The sequence below is a fragment of the Phaenicophaeus curvirostris genome, chromosome 1 (assembly GCF_032191515.1).
Source record: "Phaenicophaeus curvirostris isolate KB17595 chromosome 1, BPBGC_Pcur_1.0, whole genome shotgun sequence".
Taxonomy (NCBI): domain Eukaryota; kingdom Metazoa; phylum Chordata; class Aves; order Cuculiformes; family Cuculidae; genus Phaenicophaeus; species Phaenicophaeus curvirostris.
Window position 1 is genome coordinate 31,697,575 of NC_091392.1, and position 24,640 is coordinate 31,722,214.

At 39.2% G+C, this 24,640-nt stretch overlaps 1 protein-coding gene across 2 annotated transcripts in view; it reads right to left on the minus strand.

Moving 5' to 3' along the window:
- Nucleotides 1-24,640, minus strand: part of NELL2 (neural EGFL like 2) — a 147,338-nt gene that overhangs the window by 17,685 nt on the left and 105,013 nt on the right. For both annotated transcript variants that reach the window (XM_069851926.1, XM_069851917.1), the window contains exons 15-16: nucleotides 22,229-22,324; nucleotides 559-699 (exon numbers count right to left, since the gene is read on the minus strand). In XM_069851926.1, the coding sequence (XP_069708027.1) occupies nucleotides 559-699; nucleotides 22,229-22,324 (237 nt within the window). The remainder of the gene's footprint in view (nucleotides 1-558; nucleotides 700-22,228; nucleotides 22,325-24,640) is intronic.

Below are 24,640 nucleotides of genomic sequence, written 5' to 3' on the forward strand. Positions count from 1 at the left end.
AAACTATGCACAGGAGAAGCTCCACAGTACTAACCCAGGTGTGGGTAAGGGTGTCAAGGCTGAATAACCATTCCTTGCAATGAGAAATACTTTCATTGCAAACTATTTCAGCATATGATGAATGAAGTAAAGGAGCTGAGGTTGGGGTTGAGGCCCACTTCTACATATAATGAATTTGATGTATTAACAGATTACTGTGGAGTGACAGATCACAGTGTATGCTATCAGCCTGTGGGAAATCACTTATGCAAGGACTATGCATAGAAGCAAGTGTAGGGCCAGAGAAACTGTGTTTTAAGCTCCATGCCTGACTTCACTTGTTATCTTAGCTAATCCTAGAAATGACCACTAATGCGCCACCCATGTGTTAGAAATATTTATACTTTATATTCTTCTGCTTTTTATTTGTGATGCTTATTTAGACTATGATTGCTTTAGATCAGGGTTTAATTTCCACTGATACAGTGCCCAAGACAATATTTGACCAGTACAGCCAGAGATACTAAGCATTTCCATAATGCGAGTCGTAACATTACCCCATCTGTTTTAAATACTGACCTTCACAGGATTCTCCACTTGGTGAAAACATCCCATTGTCATGGTAGCCATCTCTGCATTCGCAATGGTACCAGCCAGGCAGGTTAATGCAGATAGCACGGCTGTCACACTGAACAAAGCCGTCTGAGCATTCATCAATGTCTGTTTAGCAAGAACAAAGAAGAAGGAGAAAAATTCACACAGAGGAAATTGCTAGGTTCATCTGATGGAAGAACAATGCCTCTGGTACTTCTGGGTTTCACAGAAGTATTTTCATTACTGACACTTGAATTCCCAGAACTATTTGCAGTGAAGTTCTTAATTATTTCCATAAAAGGACTTGTCTTACAGCGTTGGCCCTGCCAACAGTGGAGGTTCTGCTAATCCCAATTTACTGTTTACACATTTGCAACTGAGTTTGCCACCACACATGACACATAACCTGACATCTGTGTAAATTGCCCACAGTATGAAGAAAGGAATTGGATCCCAGTTCAAATAACAAGATATTAACCCTTTGAGTAGTTCAGGCTGCTGCCAGCAAAGATTGTTTCTAGGAGCATATCAAAACATTGACATTCACTCTCATCCTTGCTCATGTTCTTGGTGACACTGATTTTAGTTTAGTAGGGCTTCCCTGGTTTGTGGATGTATTGGGTCTGTGTGGCAGGGTTTTGGTAGTGCGGTGTATGTGGGGGATGTTTGTGTGTGCTACAGTTGTCAAAGCTGCTTGAAGCTTCCCCTATGTCCAATAGAGCCAATGCCAGCCAGCTCCAAGATAGACCCATCACTGGCCCAGGCTGAGCCCAGCAGCGACAGCTGTAGCGCCTCTGGGATGACATATTTAAGAAGGCAAAAGAGTTACTGTGCAACAGCAATGGTAGCTCGAGAGAGGAGTGAGAATATGTGAGAGAAACAACTCAGCGGACAGCGAGGTCAGTGAAGAAGGAGGGTGAAGAGGTGCTCTAGGTGCTGGAGCAGAGATTCCCCTGGAGCCAGGGGTGAAGACTACTCTTTTCTGAGAAAATTAATGTGTGCCTAGAAAAAGGTATAGTCCTTCTACTCCCTTAAGAAATCTATTAAAAAAAAAAATCCCCCAAGACTTCCTTATCAATCAAAACCACTTTGTTTCACATTTGAAGAAAAGTAAAGTATTAAGTATGTGTCAGGTATTGCTCAGTCACCCATATTTGGGTTTAAATTGCATTTTTCTTCTGGAAATACTTTCAGAATAATTGTACAACCATATGATGAGTGTATTGTTTTTTAAATGATTTACAGTTATTGGACGAAATTTCATTAGAAATTTTCATTATTACATCTCAGTCTGATTTTATATTGACAATCCCTCTGACCAGGCGAATCTGGTGTATATTACCAGTATTCCTGCTGGAATATCCCACCAAGTACATATTTTCGTCATTTTGTGTACCACAAGATAGGTCCCTATCAGTTTAAAACACAGAATTTTCAACTCCAGTATGAATTCCAGGATAATCTTCTAAGTAGTCCTGCTGCAGAACTGAGAAATGCCAGACCTTTACAGCCTTCCACTGTTCAGTGTGTCTCTAAATCAGTATAAACTCTGGCCTTTTTCTTGTGAGCAGTGGGACCTCAGAGGTGTTTGAGAGATCAGAGGAAGATCAATGAAAATTATGTTACTGTAGTGAGAAAAGATTGGTTTGCAGTCTGTCCCTTATCTACTGCTATTCACTGACATACCCACAGATTACTTGAGAAAAAGGAAAGGAAAAGAAGAAGAGACTACAGTCTAGAAGTTCCCTTACCAGTGGGGAATATACCACCTGGGAAAAACGTATCAGGCAGAACAGAATCTCTGTTACCGTGCTAAATGCTTGGGATCACTTGGTTGGTATAAGATAACTTGTGGAGGGTGGCCAAAGCTACAAGTCCCAGAGAATCAATGAACCATGTAACCTCAGAGGCAGAGCTGCTGTTCAGATTCAATATGAATCTCCATCCTTCCTGTTTAATAACATGCGTTAAGATACTGCATGGCATATATTTCTTCTTTGGGAAAGTGGAATGTATTTATTGGCGATGAGGTGGAGAAGAGAGTGTTATTTAGGTCAAAATAACAGATATGAATTAAAGAAAGTCTGTGTTCCTCTGTTCAGAAGAATTTATTTGTGGATCTGTAAGCCTTGTAATTATAAACACAGTAGTGCAGGCACAGGCTGAATGCATTCTGATGAACTCACTTACTGATTATTCAGGAAAAACAAGCCTTGAATGTCACGTCAGCATTGGTGAACTGACAACAAAAGCAACTTTTCTGTATTTATTTGCAAGCTAGCTGACAAACCTGTATCAGAAGAAATATTACTTGGGATGAAATGCTTTTACAGATGCCAATAAACAAAGAAATACATTCTTCTAGTTTTGTTATGGCTGCATGCAAAATTTAGTGATGTAAGAAACCCTACCACAAAAAGCATGGGTGGAAGCACACTGCTAGTCTTTAAGAAATGTCCTGTTCTTGACAGATTGTCTGCCTGAAACCATTGCTATGGAACCACTGCTGCATCAATGCTGAATAATCCATTACTCCTTACATACTTTTGCAGCAAACAAAATAAATTCAAAACAATTCTCATCACCACTCACTTTTTAGGCAAACAACATTTCACAGCAAGAGCCAGTGGGTTTCAAAATATAGATATTCCTTATGCACAGAAATTTGTTCTGAATTTCACAGTTAACGATTATTAATTCCAGTAGAGACTTGCTCTATAGTGGGACAAAATATAACTGTCACAACTTCGTTAAACAAGAAAACACAGTAGAAACGTGTTATGCAAAGCCAAATCACTGATTTTATGGAAAATTTTCTTGACATTTGGATAAAAGGATTTCTATTTTCAAATGGGCATAACATGGCTCAGGAAGTGCTGCAAGAGAATCTACAACTGAAATTATCTTGTTAGTATACGAAAAGCAGCCAGAAATAATTTTTCTCTATCTATGGCTAAACATTCGCTGATGAATCATCTTGCAGCTGCTCAGTCAGAGGTGTGAGCTGACTAGAGAAGAAAAACTGATTGAAGTTTTGCTTGCCCAGTGGCTATGGTGCATCAGTGGGCTATATGGAACATTATCAGCACTAATGAAGTCCTGTTTGATGCTGTACCAGAAAAGGCATGAAAAAGGAAATATCACTCTGTAGAAAGAAATTATTGACAGGCTTTATATATTTTCACTTATGAAAAAAATCCATTAAATTAAATGTTTAAGTACAAGGAAAGGAGGGATGTAATTTTTTTCAATAGCAGGTGCTGACATTTTAAAGCAAACAGACAAAAACCACATCCTATTCTGAACATGCAAGTTTCAGTCATAAACTGACTATAAGAAGCTTTGGCAAAGTGGGGGTGGGTGGGAGTAGCAAGGGAGAAAAAGAAAAAAAAAAAGCAAGCATTTCCATCCAGGAAGTCAGGAAGTAAAACAAGTCTCATGTGTGTGACAAGCCACAGCAAACAGCCTCATCTTGGCCTTACTTCAATTTATGACACAACTTCCACTGACTACCACGGAGGTGGCATTTTCTCTATTTTTCTCTTTCTCTTTCCAAAAAATTGCACAATTCCACATACCAAATCTGCCATCCCACTTATCAGAGTGGCACAGCTTTAGAACAGATAGTAACATCGAGACGTCGCTGGGAGTAGCCCTCACCCCAAGCTGAGGAGCAGCTACACAGCTGTACCATAATACTTCAGCATCACCTGCCCTGGCTCTACCTCACCCTATAGCATTTACATGGCTGCAAATCCGTGATTTTGGCTCTGGAAACACTGTGGCTGGAGAAGACACACACACTTGTGAGACTGATGACCACACAAACCACAAGGAACACGAGGAATCTCTCTACCCAATGTAACTTACGGATTCACTCATGGCAATACGGTATATACCTCATTGCCACAAAAAAGGAGAGCTGATCATTACGTATTTACGTCGCACAGTATTTGGTTTTCAAAAATTCAGGTTTTTTCTATGTGTTTTTCTTAAACAAAAATCAATCAGCCTAGTTATTTCTATATTTTATTACTCATTCCTCAACTTGAAAAGAACACTTCCCACTCCCACCCCCTCCGCAACTGGTGCTCCACTCTGATAAAGTCACACGCATTTTGAAAACAAGTGCTGTATACAGCTACCTCCCGTTTACATGGAAAAAAACCCTTGTTCTTCCAAATCACCTTCTTTATACCTCAGAAGCACTCATTTCCCGGAACTGTGGCAACAATTTCAGCTATTACACCCCTTGCTATTGGGGAGACTGAGAAAACTTTGCTCCCTGAAGAGTAAAATAAGATCATTAGCAAATTCTCCACTGGTACAGTAAGGAAAAAAAAGAAAGCTAGCTGTCTGATAAATATTATTAGAGAATTTCTGTATAATAAGAGCTTTTGAAGACTGAAAGCCGTAGAAAATTGCCAATTTGAAAGATAGCAGTGCTCTTTCATCCAGCAATAGGACCAAACTCTCTAATGTGGTCAAGCTGCACTCAACAAAGAACCATGGCATGGGGAAAGAGGAGGGAGGTTTATACCATTTTATTTTACTCACTTCAAGATTGAAATATTAATCATCAAATCCTTTTCTCAGAAATGCCTGTATGGCACCATCAAGCACATTTTACAGAGATATGGAACACAACTTAGTTCAAAAAGCCTTTCTCTCATGAACTGCTTTATCCAGGTCAATACAAACCGAAACCCCAGCAGCCCTCTCCTGTCAAGAAGACAACACCAGAGACTGGCAGCTGCGAATACTTAGAATTTAGTTATTTCCATCCTGGAAGTTATTTCTGGGACAATACAATATATGACACTCAGCTAAAAACGTCAATTAATAGAGACTCTCAATTACAATAATCTGTCCCTGTACTAACTGGGTTATTCTCACCGGATACCTTTATAAAGATTAATAAGCAACCAGCAAGTTCCATAATGTTCAGTCACCAGTGACTTAGGCTAAATTTGAGATCTCATTTCAAAGGTGACAGCCTTTCCAGTCTAATGCTAACCTCCAGAACCACCCACATCCCAGCCCCATATAGATTATAAACAAAGTGCCAACAATCAAAGAAAAATAATTTCAGAAAGAGATCACTGAAGAAGTTGTTAGTCCCCTTCATAGGGGACTACGAAGCTGTCTAAAAAGATAAATGATCTTTTCTTTTTCCATGGGTACATTTGGAACAGTCAGACTGTGATACATCTTTGCATACATCAATACATTTTCAAGGATGTTATGTCTGGCTTGGATACAAAAGACTATGTCCCAACCACTCAGACTTATGCTTAGATAACAGAATGTCCAGCAGGATTAAGATGATGTCTGAGTTATCGGATTATAGTAAATACATATGCGAGGAGGAAAAGGCCTTATTCAGTAGGTCAAAATGAAAGTTCAGTGTATTGCATAATGTATCTATTGTCAAAGCTCAGTTTTCTGGAGGAGCTTTGAAAAGAATCCATTATCTCTACAGCAAGTTCTAGAGTCCCATGTCCTGCATTTAAGAGAAAAGTGTTTGTGTTGGTTTTCATGTGACAGCCGATTTCTTATATGACAATTCTTGAAGACCTTGCTGTGCAATCAGATCTGTGATTTGAGACCTTATGCAAAACTAAGGTCCCAGTGGAGAAATATATGAGCCTGAAACTAGTTCAATATACCGGAGCTATCTTGTTAAAACAAAGTATCATCTTTGGGGATTTCCATCACACCACATTCCCATATACCATATACATATAATTATCGTACAGAGGAATAAAACAAAAAACAGGAATACAGAAGCTGAGACTGGCAAAATAATCCAGGAAGGTATCAGCTATGACAGAAAACCAAAGTAATTTAGATTGCCTTTTAAAATCTCTTTTGCAAAGTCTGATCAGCTCCTTTCTTCTAATGCTGCTACTGATTCCCAAAGGCCAATAAAACTCCTAGAGCCTGATTTTGTTTACAATCTCGCTATGTTTCATTTAGTTTCCAATAACTCTTTAAAGAAATTATATCGTACCAGGACACGCTTTTCGCTGTATGTTTTCTCACATCAAAGTTTTCATCAAGCCATAGAATCTTTTTTAGTTTAACCGCATTTGGATCCCAACATTTCACTCGGTTACAAGTTTAAATCACAAAGGGCCAGATTACAGTTGGCCTCTGGCACACAGCAAAGAGAAGAATCACCCACCATTTAATTGTACCATAACATAGTTCCACGAGCAAAAGGATTTTCTCAATATAGCATTAGAAACATCAGTTACCTCAGAAATAGCCTTCAGAGAAGAGCGAAGACCATGGCCCTTCCTCTCCCTGCTCCCCTTTATAATGAATTAGGCCCATGTTGGAACAAATGATTGACTTTAGAGTTGCTGCTTCTATCTCTACACCTCCCAGATCTAGCAGAAATTCTATCTGAGTCACCTTAAAACCATAATCTGGCTCAAAGGGAAGGAAACTAGAGCACAGGCTATAAATGTCACACTAAAAATTTCTTCAACAGGTTGACTCAGTGCTGCAGATATGTTCTTCACTAAAAATTTCCAACTGTCATGTTGTGCAAAAAAATAACTTGTTAAACCAGGTCCTTTTTTTCTTCTTCTTTTTTTTTAATCCTAGCAAAAGCATGATTACATTTTTAAAGTACTCTGTCCATAGAAAACTAATTTAGTTCCATTAATGAAAAGGAAGCAAAATGTGATTGAGGATGTAATATGGAATTATAGTTCATTAATTCTTCAAGTATGTAATTTTCCAGACTCCTGATCCCCCATTGATTTCTGCACACCCCCATAGGTCCTGCTAAATGCCAGCAAAAAGAAATTCAATCGTGTTGTTATTTCATGTATGGCAGTGGCAGTGCTCCAGAATTAGATAAAAATGTTATGAAAGGGGATTTTCCACTGACTGCTTCACCATGTAGCCCTGTTAACAATTCTTTGTTGTCAAAAATTGATCAATCACAGATCCCACCAATAACCGAAACGATGACAGTCTCTCATTACACATCCAATATCATTAAAGGAGGTGATATTTGTAACAATTGACTATGATAATTCAGAACATCTAATTCGCCATGATGAACTAGGTACATCCATGAATAGGGTTAAAAAAAGGAATATGTTTTTCAATGAGATTCTGTGAAACTGGTTGTAACAATCCCCATTAGAAAGACTGAGGGGTACCGAGACTCTGTTTCTAGTTGTTGACAAGATGTGGCTTTGCTTTCTCTTTGAACATCACTCTCAGTACAGCATATCATCTCAACTGTAACACATGCTCTTCTTACCTTGTCGGCCCTATCTTCGAAAAGAAAAGTAACTATTTACTTCAAGATAGCTAAAGCAGTTTAAGACCTTGAAATACACTGACAAAATCATTTGAAAGTTACATAGCTCCATTTGCACATGAGAAATAGGACTAACACAGTGGTGCTACCACTGAATGTGTCCATTGCTGGGTAAAAGTAGGCACTTCCTAAGCAGAAGTATATTAATTCCTCTGAAAAGAGAAGGGCTAGTTTGGTCAGCTCTTACCTCTTTTCTAACAAGTAGGAAGACTTTAGTTGCATAATGTACTGACCAAAGCTTCCTCAAGTCAGGAGTCAAGTCAGTCCTAACCATGAGTTATGACTTTTACATATAGGAAGCAAGGTTGCAACCAGTACATCCTCAGCTTAGTTTGAGTTCAGCTTTGCAAAAAAATTGTTTCAGATCAACTCTGATACAAATCAGTAAACTTTCAAGTATTTAGTTCAAAGGCCATATGAGTAAAACCAACAAAAGAACCCACAAAGCAAGTCAAAAAGGTCTTGGCTGGGAACTGATTTGACCCTGATTTTGAACTTGGTCTTCTTCTATGGAGTTCTACCCTTTGGTCAAGGTATCATGCATGCTTTACATGTGCTTAATTTTAAAACATTCTTACCTATGTTTTCTTACCAGTGACTTGCTACCATGACTGTCAGTCCATACACCAGTGACCATTAATTTACATTGCTGCTCCTGAAGTGCAAAATCACGTAGAGATTGTACAAAACTGTTGAAGCATGGAAAAGGAAAAAAACACGCTATTCCTTTGCTTGGGCTATAAACATATCATTGGCATATATCTGCAGAGACTGCAGACCCCCTCATGTTGACAGCAAGATGAAGGGCTCCATAGGGATATGTGGCAATGATTGACAGTGTTATAGATTTTAATTCTACTAATAGTTGAATGGCTCGTAAGTCATAAAAGAGAGAGCTTACATTGAGTGATGAAGGTCATCCCTATCTCCCTTATATAACAGAAAGAATCTATTACAATGCTGCCCAGCTGCACTATTCACATTCTATTTATAGCCAACTGTATTTTAAGAACCTAATTGAAATTTTGGTTTTCATGTTTAGTAAAGGAGTTATTACTTGCTACGGGGAAGAAGCTAAGTGTGGATGCATTCTGATGCTTTAAACAAATAACAAAAAACTTGTCTCCTCAAAGCTCTTTTGTACCATGTTCCTTCCCCACTTTTTCTCTTTTATTGTTTTTAACTGCCACATATAGGATTGTAGTGTTGCAACAAGCTAAAGAGAATATAAAGAGAAAAAGTTAAGTACTAGTATTTGGGTCTTCAGCAAAGAAAGAATCTTTTGTTATTTAAAACTGCCAAGGACTCTGATGGACAAAAGAAATAATATGCACCCAAGAAACTGTGTCAGGCAAGGAAAATGAAGAGAAAAAGACACAGAAGGATGATGCAGCAAAGCACTTCAAGCTACAAAACAGACAGAGTGAGGTAAGTAGAGTCGATACCTAAATCCAGAATACTCACCAAACTCAACATGGTTGTTATTTGTTTAATTTCTGTCAAGGACTTAATTTGTGAATAAATATAAGTAGAAATGTAAAGCAAAGAGCAAAACTTCCCAAGCTTCTAATGTCACCAGCCCTTGCCTTACTGCTCCTTTTTAAGCTTATTTTTCATATCTGAGAAAAATTCGATTGATAACAGGGATTAAAGTCACCTCCCTTCCAAACACTACAGCCAAGCAGAACCCTGGCTTTCCTCTTGGCTTGCTGCAGATCTTATTTGTTTACTCTCATAGACAACAACTTTTAAACCTTTTCCTGCAATTTAATGAGCTAGCAATTTTAGAATATGTCCTTTTTGAAAGTCAAATGAAAAGTATTGTCTTAGGTTTTATAAATTAGCTACTCTTCCCACTCTGAAAAAATATGTTATAAACCCCATCATGTCTTCTCTCATATATTGTATTTGAACTGAGGAGGAAGGGGTGCAGAAATGAGATTACCTAAATTTTATCTGGATTTTTGTCACTGTCTTCTTATGGAAATCTTATCACCTACTCAGCTGACTCCATATGTCTTGATTTCCGCATCTGTAAAATAGGGAGAAAGTGCTTCTACCAGCTCTCTTTTTTTGTACATAAAGAACTCTAGGAGATGAATATTAAGTAATGGTACTAATTTGGTAAGGTACCACACATGGTCACGCCGAGGCACGGTGTGGGGAGCAGGAACTACAGAAGAGGTCAACATGTTTTGGGGGGAGGTGAGAGGAATAGCACTGAGCTGTAGAGATGAAAGCTGCACCCCCCGCCTTTGATCCTCTGCTTGCTGTATTTGGTAGCACAGACATATCACAGAAGTCACAAAGACACTCACTGACAGTAATTTAAGTCTTGCGGTTTGGGGTTTTGGTTTTTTTTCCAAACAGAAAAAAGTGTTGGTTTTGTAAAAATATAATATTCTCCTGTACAATTCTACTGCACTCTAAGGATCTTTATTATCATGGAAATTTGAAAGAGTGGTAGAATATAGCAGGAGCACAAGTAATTAACATCATGTTACTATATAAGTTCAGGGGAAAAATTTGAGAAATGGGAGGGGCAGTAAGCTAATTTGTATACCAGCATGATGAATTTCAGTATCTCACTTACGAACACCTTATCTCTATCATGTATGCTACATTTGCAACCATCTGCCTCCTGTACATGTCTGTTTTCCCATAACCTGAATTAGCACTTGGAGCATTGTTTAAACAGAGCATTCCATGTTTCCTTGCAGGAAAGGTTTGCTCTCCAGGGGTTAGCTGAACACCCCTCTACTACAGTTTCTGAGACTGCCAATCATGTTTTATTTTTCTGTTTTTGAACTTCCTTGTAACAGCAAATATGAAGATTTGACTTTTACTGGCAGATAGTTAGCCAAGTTTGATGGAACTATTTATTATAACAATTCAATCAATATTCATTAATTCCTTGCTAGATTTTTATGTGTATTGTAGAATATGCAGAATTAGTTCTCTTCTCAGGAGCAGTCCTTTCTGACTTAAAAGTTACTCTTAAACTGTAAACATCACAAGCCCAAGATTCTTAAGCTTGCTTATTTATGACTAAAATCCTTCAAATCCCTTTATTTTTTCCCTGAGTGAAAAAAAAGACTCATGCAGAGGTTTTGGGGAAAGAGTTTCAGCAGAAATTCTGTGCTAGAGTTTCTTGTTCTTCTCTCTGAAAGGATTTACCAAATTATTTTGGGCTGAGGGAGGAAAAAAACTTCAGTCACCTCACCCCCTTTATATAAATCAATGGAGAAATCTCAGATAAATCCAAAGGGGAAGAGATATGGTGGCAACCTGGACAATCTGCATTTGCGACCTAGTTCCTACCATGTTATTGCTCAGACTCTATGTAGAGTTTATAGTTTACTGCTTTCCCAACTAATTAAGAACCCCGAACCCCAACATATTTGTGTTGTTCTTCCTGCAGAATGTAATAATAATTCATGACCTTTCAACTCATGGACAAATTTGCAGTCTTCATTTGAGGGTATCTGTTTTACAGGGAGTGAGGAACATGCTCTTCGCCACCTACAATCCCTGGGAGCAAAGCTGCGACAGCTCATGCGTTCCATATGCTCTCCCTCACCTCTACAGGGCTTTGGCTTTAAGGGTTATACCAGTTAAAAGAGAGGCCCAGTCAGGAGAGAGTTAAAACCTTTGCTTCTACTTATTTTCTGCCAGTGTAGGCTCGTCTGTCTGCCTACGTTCATAAGAGCAACTGAAGGCCAATTAAAAAAAGTGGGGATTGCATTATTTGCCTCTTTCGTGTTCAGCATTCTTTAGGAAGTAATATATCAAATGCTTTGCTGTGACTTTAACTTGGGCAAAGTCAACATATTTTTCATTAATTCATTTAAATAGCTTAGAAATATGCACCACATTTGAGATTCTTACAGGGATAAAGGCTCTTTTGAAATCAACCCTATCTTGACTTTTTTTTCAAACAATGGTATACCTATTACTTCTAAAGGTAGAAGCATTAGCAGTAACCTGTTTTATTTTTACATATGTTGGACTGGGCACCTATTCACCTGGAATACCAATTAGTTGTGGAGGAGGCTGATGATTTATGAATAAAGCTATGAACACATTGCATGATATAGTGCCTTCAGCTAGGCTCTAACTGAATAGAATTCCTCCTCAGCCAAAGTCTGACTTCAGAAATATGCTGAAAAGTGAGTATTACAACAGTATGCTTTGTGGTCCTTGTTTTTCTTTGGGCTGGTAAGAGGTACCCAAATGGTCTTGAGCACAAATGGCAGTCATTGTAACATAAGTACAAATGGACATTTTAGAATGACTCATTACAACTTGTTATTATTGTTGCTTAACAGAAATAAACAGGAAAACTTGGATTATATGCAAAGGTGGCTCATTAAAAGCACAGAGCCTTGAATGCCAAGAGAACTGTATCAATTTATAGCAGCTGAATACAAGGCACAGGTCTGGTGAGATGAAATCCTGAGAATGAGATAAGTTAGGAAAAGAGTTATTTCTATAAGGTTTGCCCAGTAACCAAAACAGATGAGGAGTATGGCCAATAAAAAAAAGACAAAATAGTCATTAGTTTTGAATTCCTGGAGGATGGTTCAAAAAGATAACACTCTCTACTTTTAATAAAATAACTTTGACTACAGAAGACCATAATTAAAAGAAATTAAACAATTTCATTACCAGGATTCTACAGGACTTTCAGTACCACCTTTTCAGTAATACCTGTAAAGCTTCATGCTGTGAGTTACAGAAAAAATACCCCCTCAACCTGCTCAGTCTTGGGGCACAAATATCAGAGCCATAATTTGCTCGCTTTCTTCGCTTCCTCCATTTCACCAGATAGATTATATGAACAAAGCTCCTGGTCAGAATAGAAGTCATGAAGATGATGATCTAACATCATGATTTTATCTAAAGCATGTCACAGGAGCACAGGAACAAAAATACAGTAAACAAAAGTTAATTTACTCCCCCTGCTCTAGAGCAGCCAAACAAGACTTTTCAAAGAATTTCTAGGAATTTCAGATTTGACAGTACAAATTAGGCCTGCCAGTATGGAACAGTCATCCTCTATTTCTGAGGCTTTTTCTCCCTATTAATCACCACTCAGCAATAGATACAATAAATAGTGCCCAAAGCAGTCCATCCAAAAAGTATACTGACCAACGAAAACAATGTGGAAGCCTGTAAGTAGTGTAGAGGTCCAAACTCCTAGAATTACTGTTCTCTAAAACTATTTATTTGAAATCAAGGCAAGCCAAAATAATAATAACAAAAAGACTAGATACACTTTCCAAGTCCTGAAAGGACTTGGGGACACCATGACGGTACCAGATTAAACGGTTCACTAGGGCACAATTCAGGATTTGAATCATTGCTCTTAGGCACTACTTGCCTAGAGCAGCCAGCAGGTAAAATTTAATAGCTATCCCTCTGGGTGACAGGAAAACAACATTCTCAACCATGCAAATGTTGATATAGCCAACGTGCTGTGAGTGCTTGCTCAGATCCCAAAAGTCACCTGATATTTTGAAAACATTAACGAATTTTGCAACTACAAGAAGGGTAGAAATGTTGTCAAGCAGATGACCAATATGGCTTTGAAGGGAAATAACTCATATAGTCATTTCCTGCTAACTTCTCCTGACGTCACCAGAAGAATTTTATGTGAAGATGCTTTTTTGGCATTGTATAGTTGTAGTTCAGGAGTAGGCCCACAAAACAAGAAGTACATATTTCAAAACTCATTATTAGGGCTCTGTATAAAAGTATTGAAAAACTATCACAGTGATGTACTGTTATGTTTAAAAAGGCAGAGAAGTTGATGTTATAGAATGATTCCCATAAGTTTGCCCATGATTCTACTATCTGCTTTTCCTAGATTAAGACAGCATTTAAAATGGAATAACACAGTAAGATATGGCATCACTAAACACATTAGTTACATGCATTACCTCAATAAACCAAAGCTAACTCAAAAAACACTGTTCTTGCCCCTGAACTCAGTAACTGACATGCAAAATGGACACCTTGAGAAAACCAGGACTGTAATGCAGACCACTCATCACCCAGCCGGAGCAAGCTGGGTAGTGACTTTATAGAGCAAAGACACAAGTTACAAAGCAAGATGTTTCAGCATCCTCAGCAAAATCATTACATTATTTTTAGCATCTGAGGCTTTTCTCTTTCTGCTGAAATGGAAACCATAGAAAATACTAATTAAATGCAGGTGTGTGCAGTAATTCAAAAGTGTGTTCAGTTCAGAGATTCAGCTCCTGAGAATAGAAAGTACGGTTAGATATTTACTGTTAAAAGTTTAAGTTGAATCAGTTTAAACAGGATACTGAGTACAGTGCCTCCATCTACATTTTAAGTATGGCTGGAAAGGCCAAATTTACTAACCCAACATGCCACATACCAAAATTTTCACAAGGCGGGAAGCCAGGAAATGGGGAACACTTGCAAGGACTCAAGGAAGACAAATGGCCATGACCCCCTGTGCATGTATCAAGCCTAGTGACAAGCTGGGCACATCAGCTCCAGCATCTCTCCTCAACCACCTCCTCCTGCTCCAGCTGGGGCTGTGGGTTACGCAGGGACCTGACAGCACAGCATCATCACAGCTGCAGGGCTATATAACAGCATGCAGCCCAGCATGCAAACCAGATCTCAACTACTTGAAAGCCACAATTTGGCTTATTTGAGTTTTGTCTTGGGTGACTTTTTTTTTTTTTCAGTTAGCATCAAGGGAAAAGTTTTGACTAGCCTACGAAATTTGAAAATTACTGAAGCTGTAATGCCAGACTCCTAAAGGCCTGACTTTAGGAATATGATAAATTCCACATTCACTGCACACTGGGATCTATTAAAATGTTTTACACTGCAAATCATGCTCAAATACTATCTATTTCTCAAAATTTTATCCAGTCTCTATAGATTAACTCGATTTTGTCTTATTTCTATGAAGTCAGCCCTTTAATGTAATTGAAACACTTCCTACCAGAAGTATCTTCTAACTTCTAAGTTTCAAACTTTGGAGACTCCTCAAAAACTGAAGCTTGAATTCTGAGGACATCAGGATTCAAGCAAGCCAGGTAGACTATGAAAACTAATGAACTACAGGATGCACCCTTCTTCCTACAGCTACTGCTCTTGATAGTCCATGCCTGTGCTGACTTCGTGTTTGCTCCACCACTTTCCTCATGCTCCCTTCTTTTGTTTCCACCCAGCAACCTCTTAGGATTTCAGAGAATAAAATAATTAACCCTAGTATGCTTTCTGCTCATGGAGTTTATCTGTTATACTCATTCATCCCAGCATGCAACCGGCTTCCCCTAGTTAGACTATGAACTTTTGAAGTACGCTCCTATTACTCTAGGTTTGTGCAGGAGCTTCCATACTTGTATAATTCAAATTCGAGTCTTTTACCATAATTGTTGTAAATCCCAATCTGACCAAGAGAAATTAAAATCTTCACTGTAAAAATAAAACTAAGCAAATGGCAGATTCCTGAGTTGTTGGGAAAGTTTTAATTATGACACTTTCATAGCTTACAGACTTTTCATTAGACTGGTGCCAAGATTTTTTAAGAGTTCTGCCAAAAGTAATTCCAGTTCTTTCAGAACTGCTTCAATGGTTCAAATGCCATTTGTGTAACAGCTTTAGCTTCAGAGCCTACCTGGCCGCAAGCTGATTGTGGTTGTTTTAGCTGAACACAAGGGATCAAGAGCTTAAATAGAATCAGTTCTCTTGTGATGCCAAAAGCAGTAAAATACTTCATTTTTGCAAAATCAGCAAAGTTAACAAGCTTTCTGGTTACTTGGACAAAGCCCTCTATTCCAATACCAGTAAAATTATTTTCCTAATAACTGGGGCATCAGAATTAAAAGATTTCCACAGGCTTCCTTTGGAACAGGAATAACAATAATCGTCAATAATCTGAAGCCTGCTATTATTCTGGCTAGTGCACATGAACAAATTAATTTGGATTTGCTGAAAAGAGCAACAGTCATGCATGTTAATTATCTAGCTTATATTAGAAAGTGGCACAAAACTTTGAAAAGATCTGGCCTATAAGAATTATTTATTCAAATCAGTTGCCTGAGTTGTACTTCAGTATTTTGAACTACAAATGTTAAGCACAAATGTTGCAAAAATTTGGTTCAGTGACATCAAAATGTTTTTCCTTCTCAATAAAGTACTCACAATGCTTATGCTGGTTTTGTTTACGCTTTCCATACATGGGGAAAAAAAAGGAAAAATACAGAGCAGGGCCAAATAATGTATTTTCCTTGAATTTAGCTATTTCTGATGAGACACGAGATAAGAAAGGGCAATCTTATATACCTTTTATACTATACCATAATTTTATTAATAAATTCAGTTACACATTTGATTAAGCCAACTGTTAGAAATCATGTATGGCTGAATGAATACAGAATCTGTAAATTAAACTTTTTCTCAACAGTTGTTTTCAAGGGTAACAACAGCTTTGTGTGTGAGTTTATTTTCATCAGTTTGCCCTGGATTGTTTATTAACATATGGGCATGATTCCTGTGATATCCAAGAGAAGTGCAAGTTACAGCCAATCATCCATAGAAGAGCCATATACTTCCAGCCAGCCAGTTAACAAAAACTGCATCAAAAGCTTCTGTTTGAACTCATGCATAATTAAAGAAGTCCAGAGGAATACTAAAAGCACAAAATGAGTGTGGGAACTAAAGATAGAAGCTGACAAGCAGCAGAAATGCAGTAATCTTGTACACATGCACAAGCAGATACACCTATATAGTAGAGAAACAAACTCTTAAAGCACTGTTTTCAAATTAAAAGGGAGTTACGGTAAAATCAAGCAGATCTAACACAGTCATCCTGTGCTGGATTCTAAAATAAAACCACTTTTCAAATACAATTTAAGATAGCATTTAAAAATGCCCGTTGATGAATCCATAATTTTGCAATCAAACAAGACAGTTTTAAGTCAGATATTTTGAAAAAGTTTAACAGGCACAAATATTTTTAGATTTCCTTGGTAATCTCAGCATTCTACACTGCAGAAGGCTGCTCTGCTGGGTAAACTACTACTGTGCCTTGTAGGACTTAAAAATCTTTTAACAGATAAACTCTACCCCCTTAAGCCAAGAACGCATCCCTAACATTAACAATGTCTCAATCCAAATCCTTTGTGATAAGAAACAGGAATTGTCCCACATCTCATTTTTATGTCCTTTACCAATTAATAAAAGCAGTGCTGGAAGTCGATATGTCTACATAAGAATCTTAGATGTGCTTCCTCATTCCACTGATCCATTTCCACAGGGCATTGGCTATGATTAATCTAAAAGGTTTCCAATAGATCGTTCTACAGTGTTGCAAAAGCTCTCTCAACTGCAACGCATTCCCCAGCGAATGCCGCATCTCATGAAAATACCTGACTGGCAGTAGTAGTTGATTCTCCTTACGTTACTGAGAGAAATGTGGTTCCTACTGCCACCTCAGAAGCAGCCGTTTGGAAGCAAAAGATTTTATGAAACCCATTACCACGCTTAATTGCACAAGGCTTCACTTCTCTTCGCAAAAGCTGCACTGAGTTTAGGAATCTGACATAGCCCTTCCATGACAACTGACAGGTGAAAAGTTACAGCTGTGCCTGCAAACCCAAGTAAGCTTCTTGTGCTAATCTACCAGAACTGGGAAAGCCACTTTGAGTTCTGGGTGGATGGGTTTACCCTGAAATGATGTTTCAGTTTCAGGATAATTTTATCAGAAGACTTTTGACCTCTCCCATCAGATTCAGGCTGGCTGCTTCCTGCTCAGCAGTGCCCTGTCAGTCACTGCCTCCACTCCTCTCCATTCCATTGGAAGGCTTGGAGTTAGTCACATCACATGGAACAGCACATCTCCCCAACCAGGCACCAAGAAAATAGCCCAGGTCTTTGCCACACAGTAGACAGACTCATCAAAAATTTATGGAGAATGCTCTGGAACTCAACAATTCCAGTTGTTTCTGCTCTGGTTTATCCTTGATCAAGAGTCTGTTCTGCAACGTGAGGCTGGCTCCATAGGAAGACCAAAGCATGGACAGTATCACCTCTCAGGCTTTGGGAGGAATGTAGGGACACTGACTGAGTGTGCAGGGATGGATTTTGGAAAGGACAAGGAAAGCAGTGAGGTACTGAATGCCTTCTTCACCACAGTCTTTACTGGTAAGATTTGCCTCTAGGAGTCCCAGGTAATCAAGACCAGTAGGAAAGTCTGGAGCAAGAAAAAATTACACTTAGTGGAGGAGGACTAATATCTAAATAAATTGGAAAAAACCATAGGTCATTAAACCTGACGGATGCAGGCAGGAGTGCTGAGTGAGCTGGCTGTTATCATTGTGAAGCCAATGTCAATTATCTTGGAAAGGTTATGGTGACCGAGAGAAGCTCCTGAGAACTGAAAGAAAGCAAATGTCCCTTCTATCTTTGAGAATGGCAACAATCCAGGCAACTACAGATAGTCAGCCTCACCTTCTTCCATGGGAAGCTGATGGTATCCTTCTGGATACCATTTCCAAACCTATTAGGGATGACAAGGTCTTTGGGAATAGTAACCATTGATTGATGAAGAGGAAATCATGCCTGACCAACTTGACAGCCTTCTAAAATAAACTAAGTTGGTGGAATGCGAGGAGAGCAGTGGATGTTTATCGTGACTACAGTAAGGCTTTCGATGTTCTCATAACAACCTCACACAAGCTAAAAAGTGCAGGCTAAATAAATGGACAGCGAGGTGCACTGAAATCTTGCTAAACGGCTGGGCTCAGAGGGCTGTGATCAGCCATACAAGGTCCAACTGGAAGCTTGTCACTTGGCAGCACATCTCTGTGTAAACACTGGGTACTGGGCCAGTACTGTTTTACATCTGAACTATAAGGCAAATTGCACCCCCAGCGCCTTTCCAGCTGATACAAAATTTGGAGGAGAGATTGCTAGACCAAGTAGTTGTATTGACATGCAGAGGGACCTCAACAGGCTGGAGAAATGGTCAACTGGAATGTCATCAAGTTCATAGGGAAATACCGGGTCCTACAGCCGTTAAAGAAAAACCCCAGGCATCAGCAGAGGTTGGGGACTGGCCATTTGGAAAGCAGCTTCTCAGAAAAGGATCTGGAGGTCCTAGTGGACACCAGGTTGAACATGAGCCAGTAACGACCCTCGCAACATAGAAGGCCAATAGCTTCCTAGCTGCATGAGGAAGAGCATTGACAGCAGGTCAAGGGAGGTGATCCTTCCCCTCTGTTTCATGCTGTTGAGGCGACATCTAGGATGCTGGGTCCAGTGCTGGGCTTCCCAGCACAAGAGAGACATGCAGCAAATCCAGCATAGTCCCATGAAGATGAGTGAGGGACCAGAGCATCTGTCATATGAGGAGATGCTGATAGAGATGAGATGTTAAGCCTGGAATTTAAAAAGCTGAAGGGGATCTTACCAATGTGAATAAATACCTAACAGTGTTGGGGGAAGCAAGACACTTCTCAATTACCCCAAGGAAAGGTGGTAGGGGAATAGGAAATTGTATTTGAACATAACAGAAGAATTATTATTTTTTTTCCTGTGAGGGTGATTGAACACTGGAATTGGTAGCCTAAAGAGCCTGCAGGGCCTCCAACCCCAAAAATGCTCCAAATCCAGCTAGGTGCACTCCTAGGAAACATGTTGTACTTGACCCTGCTCTGAGGAGGGGAATTAGGCAAGATGATCTCCAGAAGTCTCTTACAACCTCATCCTTTCCATGATGCTGAGAAATTACTATAAAAGAGCTATTCAATCACCTTTCGCAGAATGAAACAGTAAGAACTGTTGATTGTGTTTTCTAGGTTACTGCTGCATTGTGGATTCAATCTCCTGTTAATTAATTCATAGGTTCAGCAGCTGCTGACAATTTCTATAAAACTGTATGTTTTATTTTACGTTAAAAATGCCAGAATTCTTTAATAAGCAGTTTTAAAATATATGTAGCGTAAACAGAAATAAGTAACATGCAACTAAAAATAGATTTGGCATCATTTGCATCAGTTCCTCTCTTTTCTTGCATACGATCACAAGTAAAGATGTCTGCCTAGAAAAGATTACATCACCTTTGTAGAGAAAGTGACTGTTCAAAAAAGGGAAGCTTCCACTATAAATTATTTGTAGTATGAACGTCTTGAATCATTTCAAGCCTAACGAGAATTACCTTCAGAAAACTCAGTCGCATTTACTGGGAGTGAATATGTACTGTCTGAAGCCTGGGGCTTCTTTTATGGCTGTAGAAAGCATCATGTTTCTGACAATGCAGTCTCAACAAACCAGCTTTTGCTCTTTATTGACAGGATAGCTCTTCTATTTGCCACTCTGATGGTATTTCAGACTCTGTGTTTCAAAGCTATGCGCAAGTAGACTACAATCCTACTCTTGGACATTAATATCTAAATGAGGTGACCAGACCTGTACCTCTGTGGCCAATCTCTAGTATTACTTATTTCAGGTCTACCAGGACAGAGGGAGTTCTCCTTGCAAACCTGACCTATGAAACTGTTTTGGGCCTGTCAAACTGGCTCCAAATCGTAACAACAGTATCATTAGCTTTGAGATATCAGGTGAAAACTACCATACTAACCTTATGTTAAATATTGAGATCAGATGTTCAGAAAGACATCCAGGTCTGGTCCAAGTCTCTGACTGCCCTCCTATAAGCTTCTTGAAGGGCAGGAAGGACCCGCAGTTAGGTCAGCAGTCTCGCTGCTTTCAAAGAGCATTTGGGGCCGAATGCACTCAAGCTGACTTAAGTTAGCTTAAGGTCCCTGAACTTTCTGAATTGGGAATAAAGTCCCTGGGTTCTTGTCAAAAGAAGGGAACAGAGACAGGACTTCCAGGGGCAATTATGAAAAGCCAGTAAGGTCTCTCTTTGATATTGGTTATTAACATTGACTACCCAAGAAGACTAAAGCAAACATACTTCTAGTCTACACACTTCAGACAGGAGTATAACGCTGGGAAAAATGAATTTGTGCCTTGAAATTATACATTATATTTATTTGATAACAACAGAATGCTGCAAGGACCATACAAGACAAATACTACTACTAAAACAATATAACTTAATACTCAAGCATTATCTTAACACACAATTTGTTCCAAACAGAAACACAACACTATTAAATTGAAGAGACCTCAGTATCCTCTACAACATTATTTGCAGTCTGTGAAACAATGTGGAAAACTTGATCTTTTGACATTTTTCTAGAAATAAATGAACAATCAGGACACTGCTTTTCATACAGCATCCCTCTTGTGCTCTGTGGTATTATCCACTCAAATACACTAGAATGAAAACAATCACATTTCTCACCTTCCAACTGTACCAGATAAAACAGAATTCAGAACAGTCTGTGTTTTTCATTAAACTGGACATGTTTACAAGTCAGATGAAAGCAATACTTTCTCAAATGACCTCCTTTTCTCTGTTTGGAAGATTTATTGAAGGCAATATAGAACAGCAACAATAGTCAATCATAGATGGCAGACTGCCCTTTTATTAGGCATATGAAGCCAATTAATCTAAGTGAGCTTTCTCCCTTTACCTCCTGGAGGTACGTATGTTTAGAACACATTCAAAAAACCTGCAGCAATAAATAAAGATGTTGAATGTATCAATTTGAACTTTGAGAAGTTATTTACAGGCACTTGAGATGCTAAATATTAACATTATACATACTCTGCTGGGCAATATAATTTGACGAGCTTCAAGACTTAAAAAATAAAGTTCTAAAACAAAGCTTTGTGGTACTACTACTTGAGGATAGCGAGAAAGGAATGCCTGCAAAAGGAGACACAAATGGTAGAAACACTGAAACCTGCCCTCATACTGAGTCATAACACTGGGTTAACCAGAAGCCTTCAAACAAAGTTCAAGGGAAGATGGGCTACTGAACCAGTCACATATTTACAGCACAGAAGTAATCAATCATTGGAATTTATTTCTAGATGTCAGGTTATCTGCCATGTATAGGAGATATAAAAGGCTATTTGAGGTGGAAAGCAAGTCTATAATAATCTTATTAATTATGAAACATCAAAACCCAAGACATCTTAATTCGTGTTCTCATTTTTGCAATCTGTGTGCTTCTAATTAGAACTGCTGCAATATATTTTTTTGGGAGGCATATAAGAAAAGTGAGTAACTTTTTAGTAACAGCTTCCTCTTACCAAATACACACTTAGATAAGTCTTTATTCTTGGATTACCTCAAACGTCTTCCTTGGATTACCTTTATTGTAAATTTAATTATAATCTTACCAGTTTCACAGCTGGGCCCAGTGAAGCCTTGTGGGCAGGCACACACATTGGAAGCAATACAGGCTCCTCCATTCCTACATCCATCTTTGCAAAAGGCTGAAAAATGCAAAATCACAATTTATGGGTAACAGAACCACTCTTAGCAACCATGCAGGCTGGCAGAAAGCACAGTCCCTGCGGCATGCAGAGCAGACGCTGCTTTCTCCTAAGGACAGAGGTCATGAAGAGATGGTTTATGGCCCCCCTGCCTCAGTGGCCAGATGGGCTGACGAGCTACAGAAGGAGATTAGAGTAAATCATCTGAAGAAAACAGCTCACGTATATGTTCCTTTGCACGCACTGGGAAGCGGTGAAAGGCAGCGTATTCCCCAACAACAGACTCTTTCTGGGGCAGTGCTGGTCTTCTCTGCTGTCCAAATAAAGGCCTGGGCATAATCAGCACAACTGAACACTAACGTGTCTGGCTGCCTTATTCCTTGATTAAATTATTAGATTGAAACAATTAAAAAAGTAATTTTGTCTCAAGAGATTCTGAAGGACTTAAAAAATTTTACCATTCAGACTTTGAGGTCAATCCCTGTATTTGCTCTTTGGCACGCTGCAATCTGAGAAGCCATGCTCGCATATTTAGGTGTGGCATGCTCCAGATGGTTGTGAATATGTGTTTGTGTTAAAGAGTCCCTTCAGCGGACACAGAAATGCAACCAGCACTGATAGAAAATACTAAAGCTGTTATTTATTAGGTTGGTTTTTTTTTCTGATTGTAGCCGCAATATGGAATGAGCAACGCTCTGGTCACAAGAAACTACACAGAAACCTGCAGGTTACACCAGGCAGACAGAGGTCATCACTGACATAAAGAGTTGCTCCGGGACACTGGTCCAGCCCTACGCTTGTAACCAGCCACCACAAATGCCAGGCTTTGGTTTACAGCTGCTCTGTGTAACAGAACCATGGATGAGGTCTTAAGGCTCATCTGAGAGAGAATATGAGTGTTGTTGACTTGAGCTTTCCAGCTTTTAGGTTCTAGACACCAGCCTTGTGGCTTGAGACCCCTGGTGATGAGTGAGTTATCTAAGCTTCCTGGTGCAGGTGACACAGTGCACAGGAGCACGGCCAGCAGCACAGAGCATGAGAAGGTGCAAAAGCCACAGGGACAAGAAGTGCCATCCAAGTCTCTCTGAACATTTCTCAAATTGGGATATGCAGACTCAGAGCCTTTTCCTGTATATCTTCTCAGTATTGAAAAGGAAGGGAGGGAAGGATGCACTTTTCTTTGAAAGTGGGGGCAGGTGCACTCTGAAATGTCAGACCCACAAGTCAGAGCTCTTATTGTGGCAACAGAAGAGCAGAACACTGTGCAGTAGGGTTATGCACCTTCTCTTTGACTCAAAGAAATTTCAATTATATTTTTGTAAGCTGACACAACACCAGCAGAAGGACTGGGGAATATTCCCAAGCACAGCACAGGAGTGATTTGCACCGACAGAACCCTCTTCTGAGAGATGCTTCTTTGGGTTTCGGGTTTGAACCTCCTCAGGCTAAGATTTTTTTCCCCATTCCCCAGAGGAGGGAACACAGCATAAAAGGGCATATTTGCTGACATCCCTCCCTCTAGCCATGTGTTTGAGTGACAGCACACTAGGCTTCAATGCCTTACAAAGAGCTCATTTATGTTAGGAATATTTATAAGTATCATACTGTGACTCAGGTTAAGGAAAAACTAGTGCTAAGATCTTAATCAGGCTTAGAAATTAAAGAAATTCTGGGCTGCTCATGGACCATGAGGACTGAAGCGCAATTTCAAGGAATGCTGGGTATGCTGTTGCGCCAGTGAGACCACTTCTCACATCTGAGCCAGTTCCCCTATAGCTACACTACTCTTATTTTCAAGCATCCTCTAAATCCTACTCTCAGTGCCTGAGGACTTCCAAGGATCTGGGCCCAAGTACCATCTCCTCCAATGTGAAATGCAACAGAAATAAAAGCAGATTGTATCTCTGGGCAAGCATCTTCCTAAGACCAGTAATGCAACTTCTAATGTTTCTCAATGAATAAGAATGTTAGAAAACAACGTATCACTTTGTGTGCAGTAACAGTTTTGTGCATGCATGCCTACTGCTTTTCACATTTACAATAAAAGACACAGCATATCAAAAAATTTTCAGTTCACCCAAGCAAAATAGCAAGTGATTGACCATGAACAATGTAGATGTGACAATGTTCACAGCTAAAACTTTGTTGGTAACTGTGGGCTTCCTTGAATGGTGTAGTATGATAAGAATCCCTTAACTTGAGAGAGAAATGAAACATAATTACTGCAAATTTTAGAGCATGCTAACTTACGTATGCATCATCCTCAAACTACTGCAAACTGCCAAATGCAAAATCACTGTCTATCTGTCTATGAAG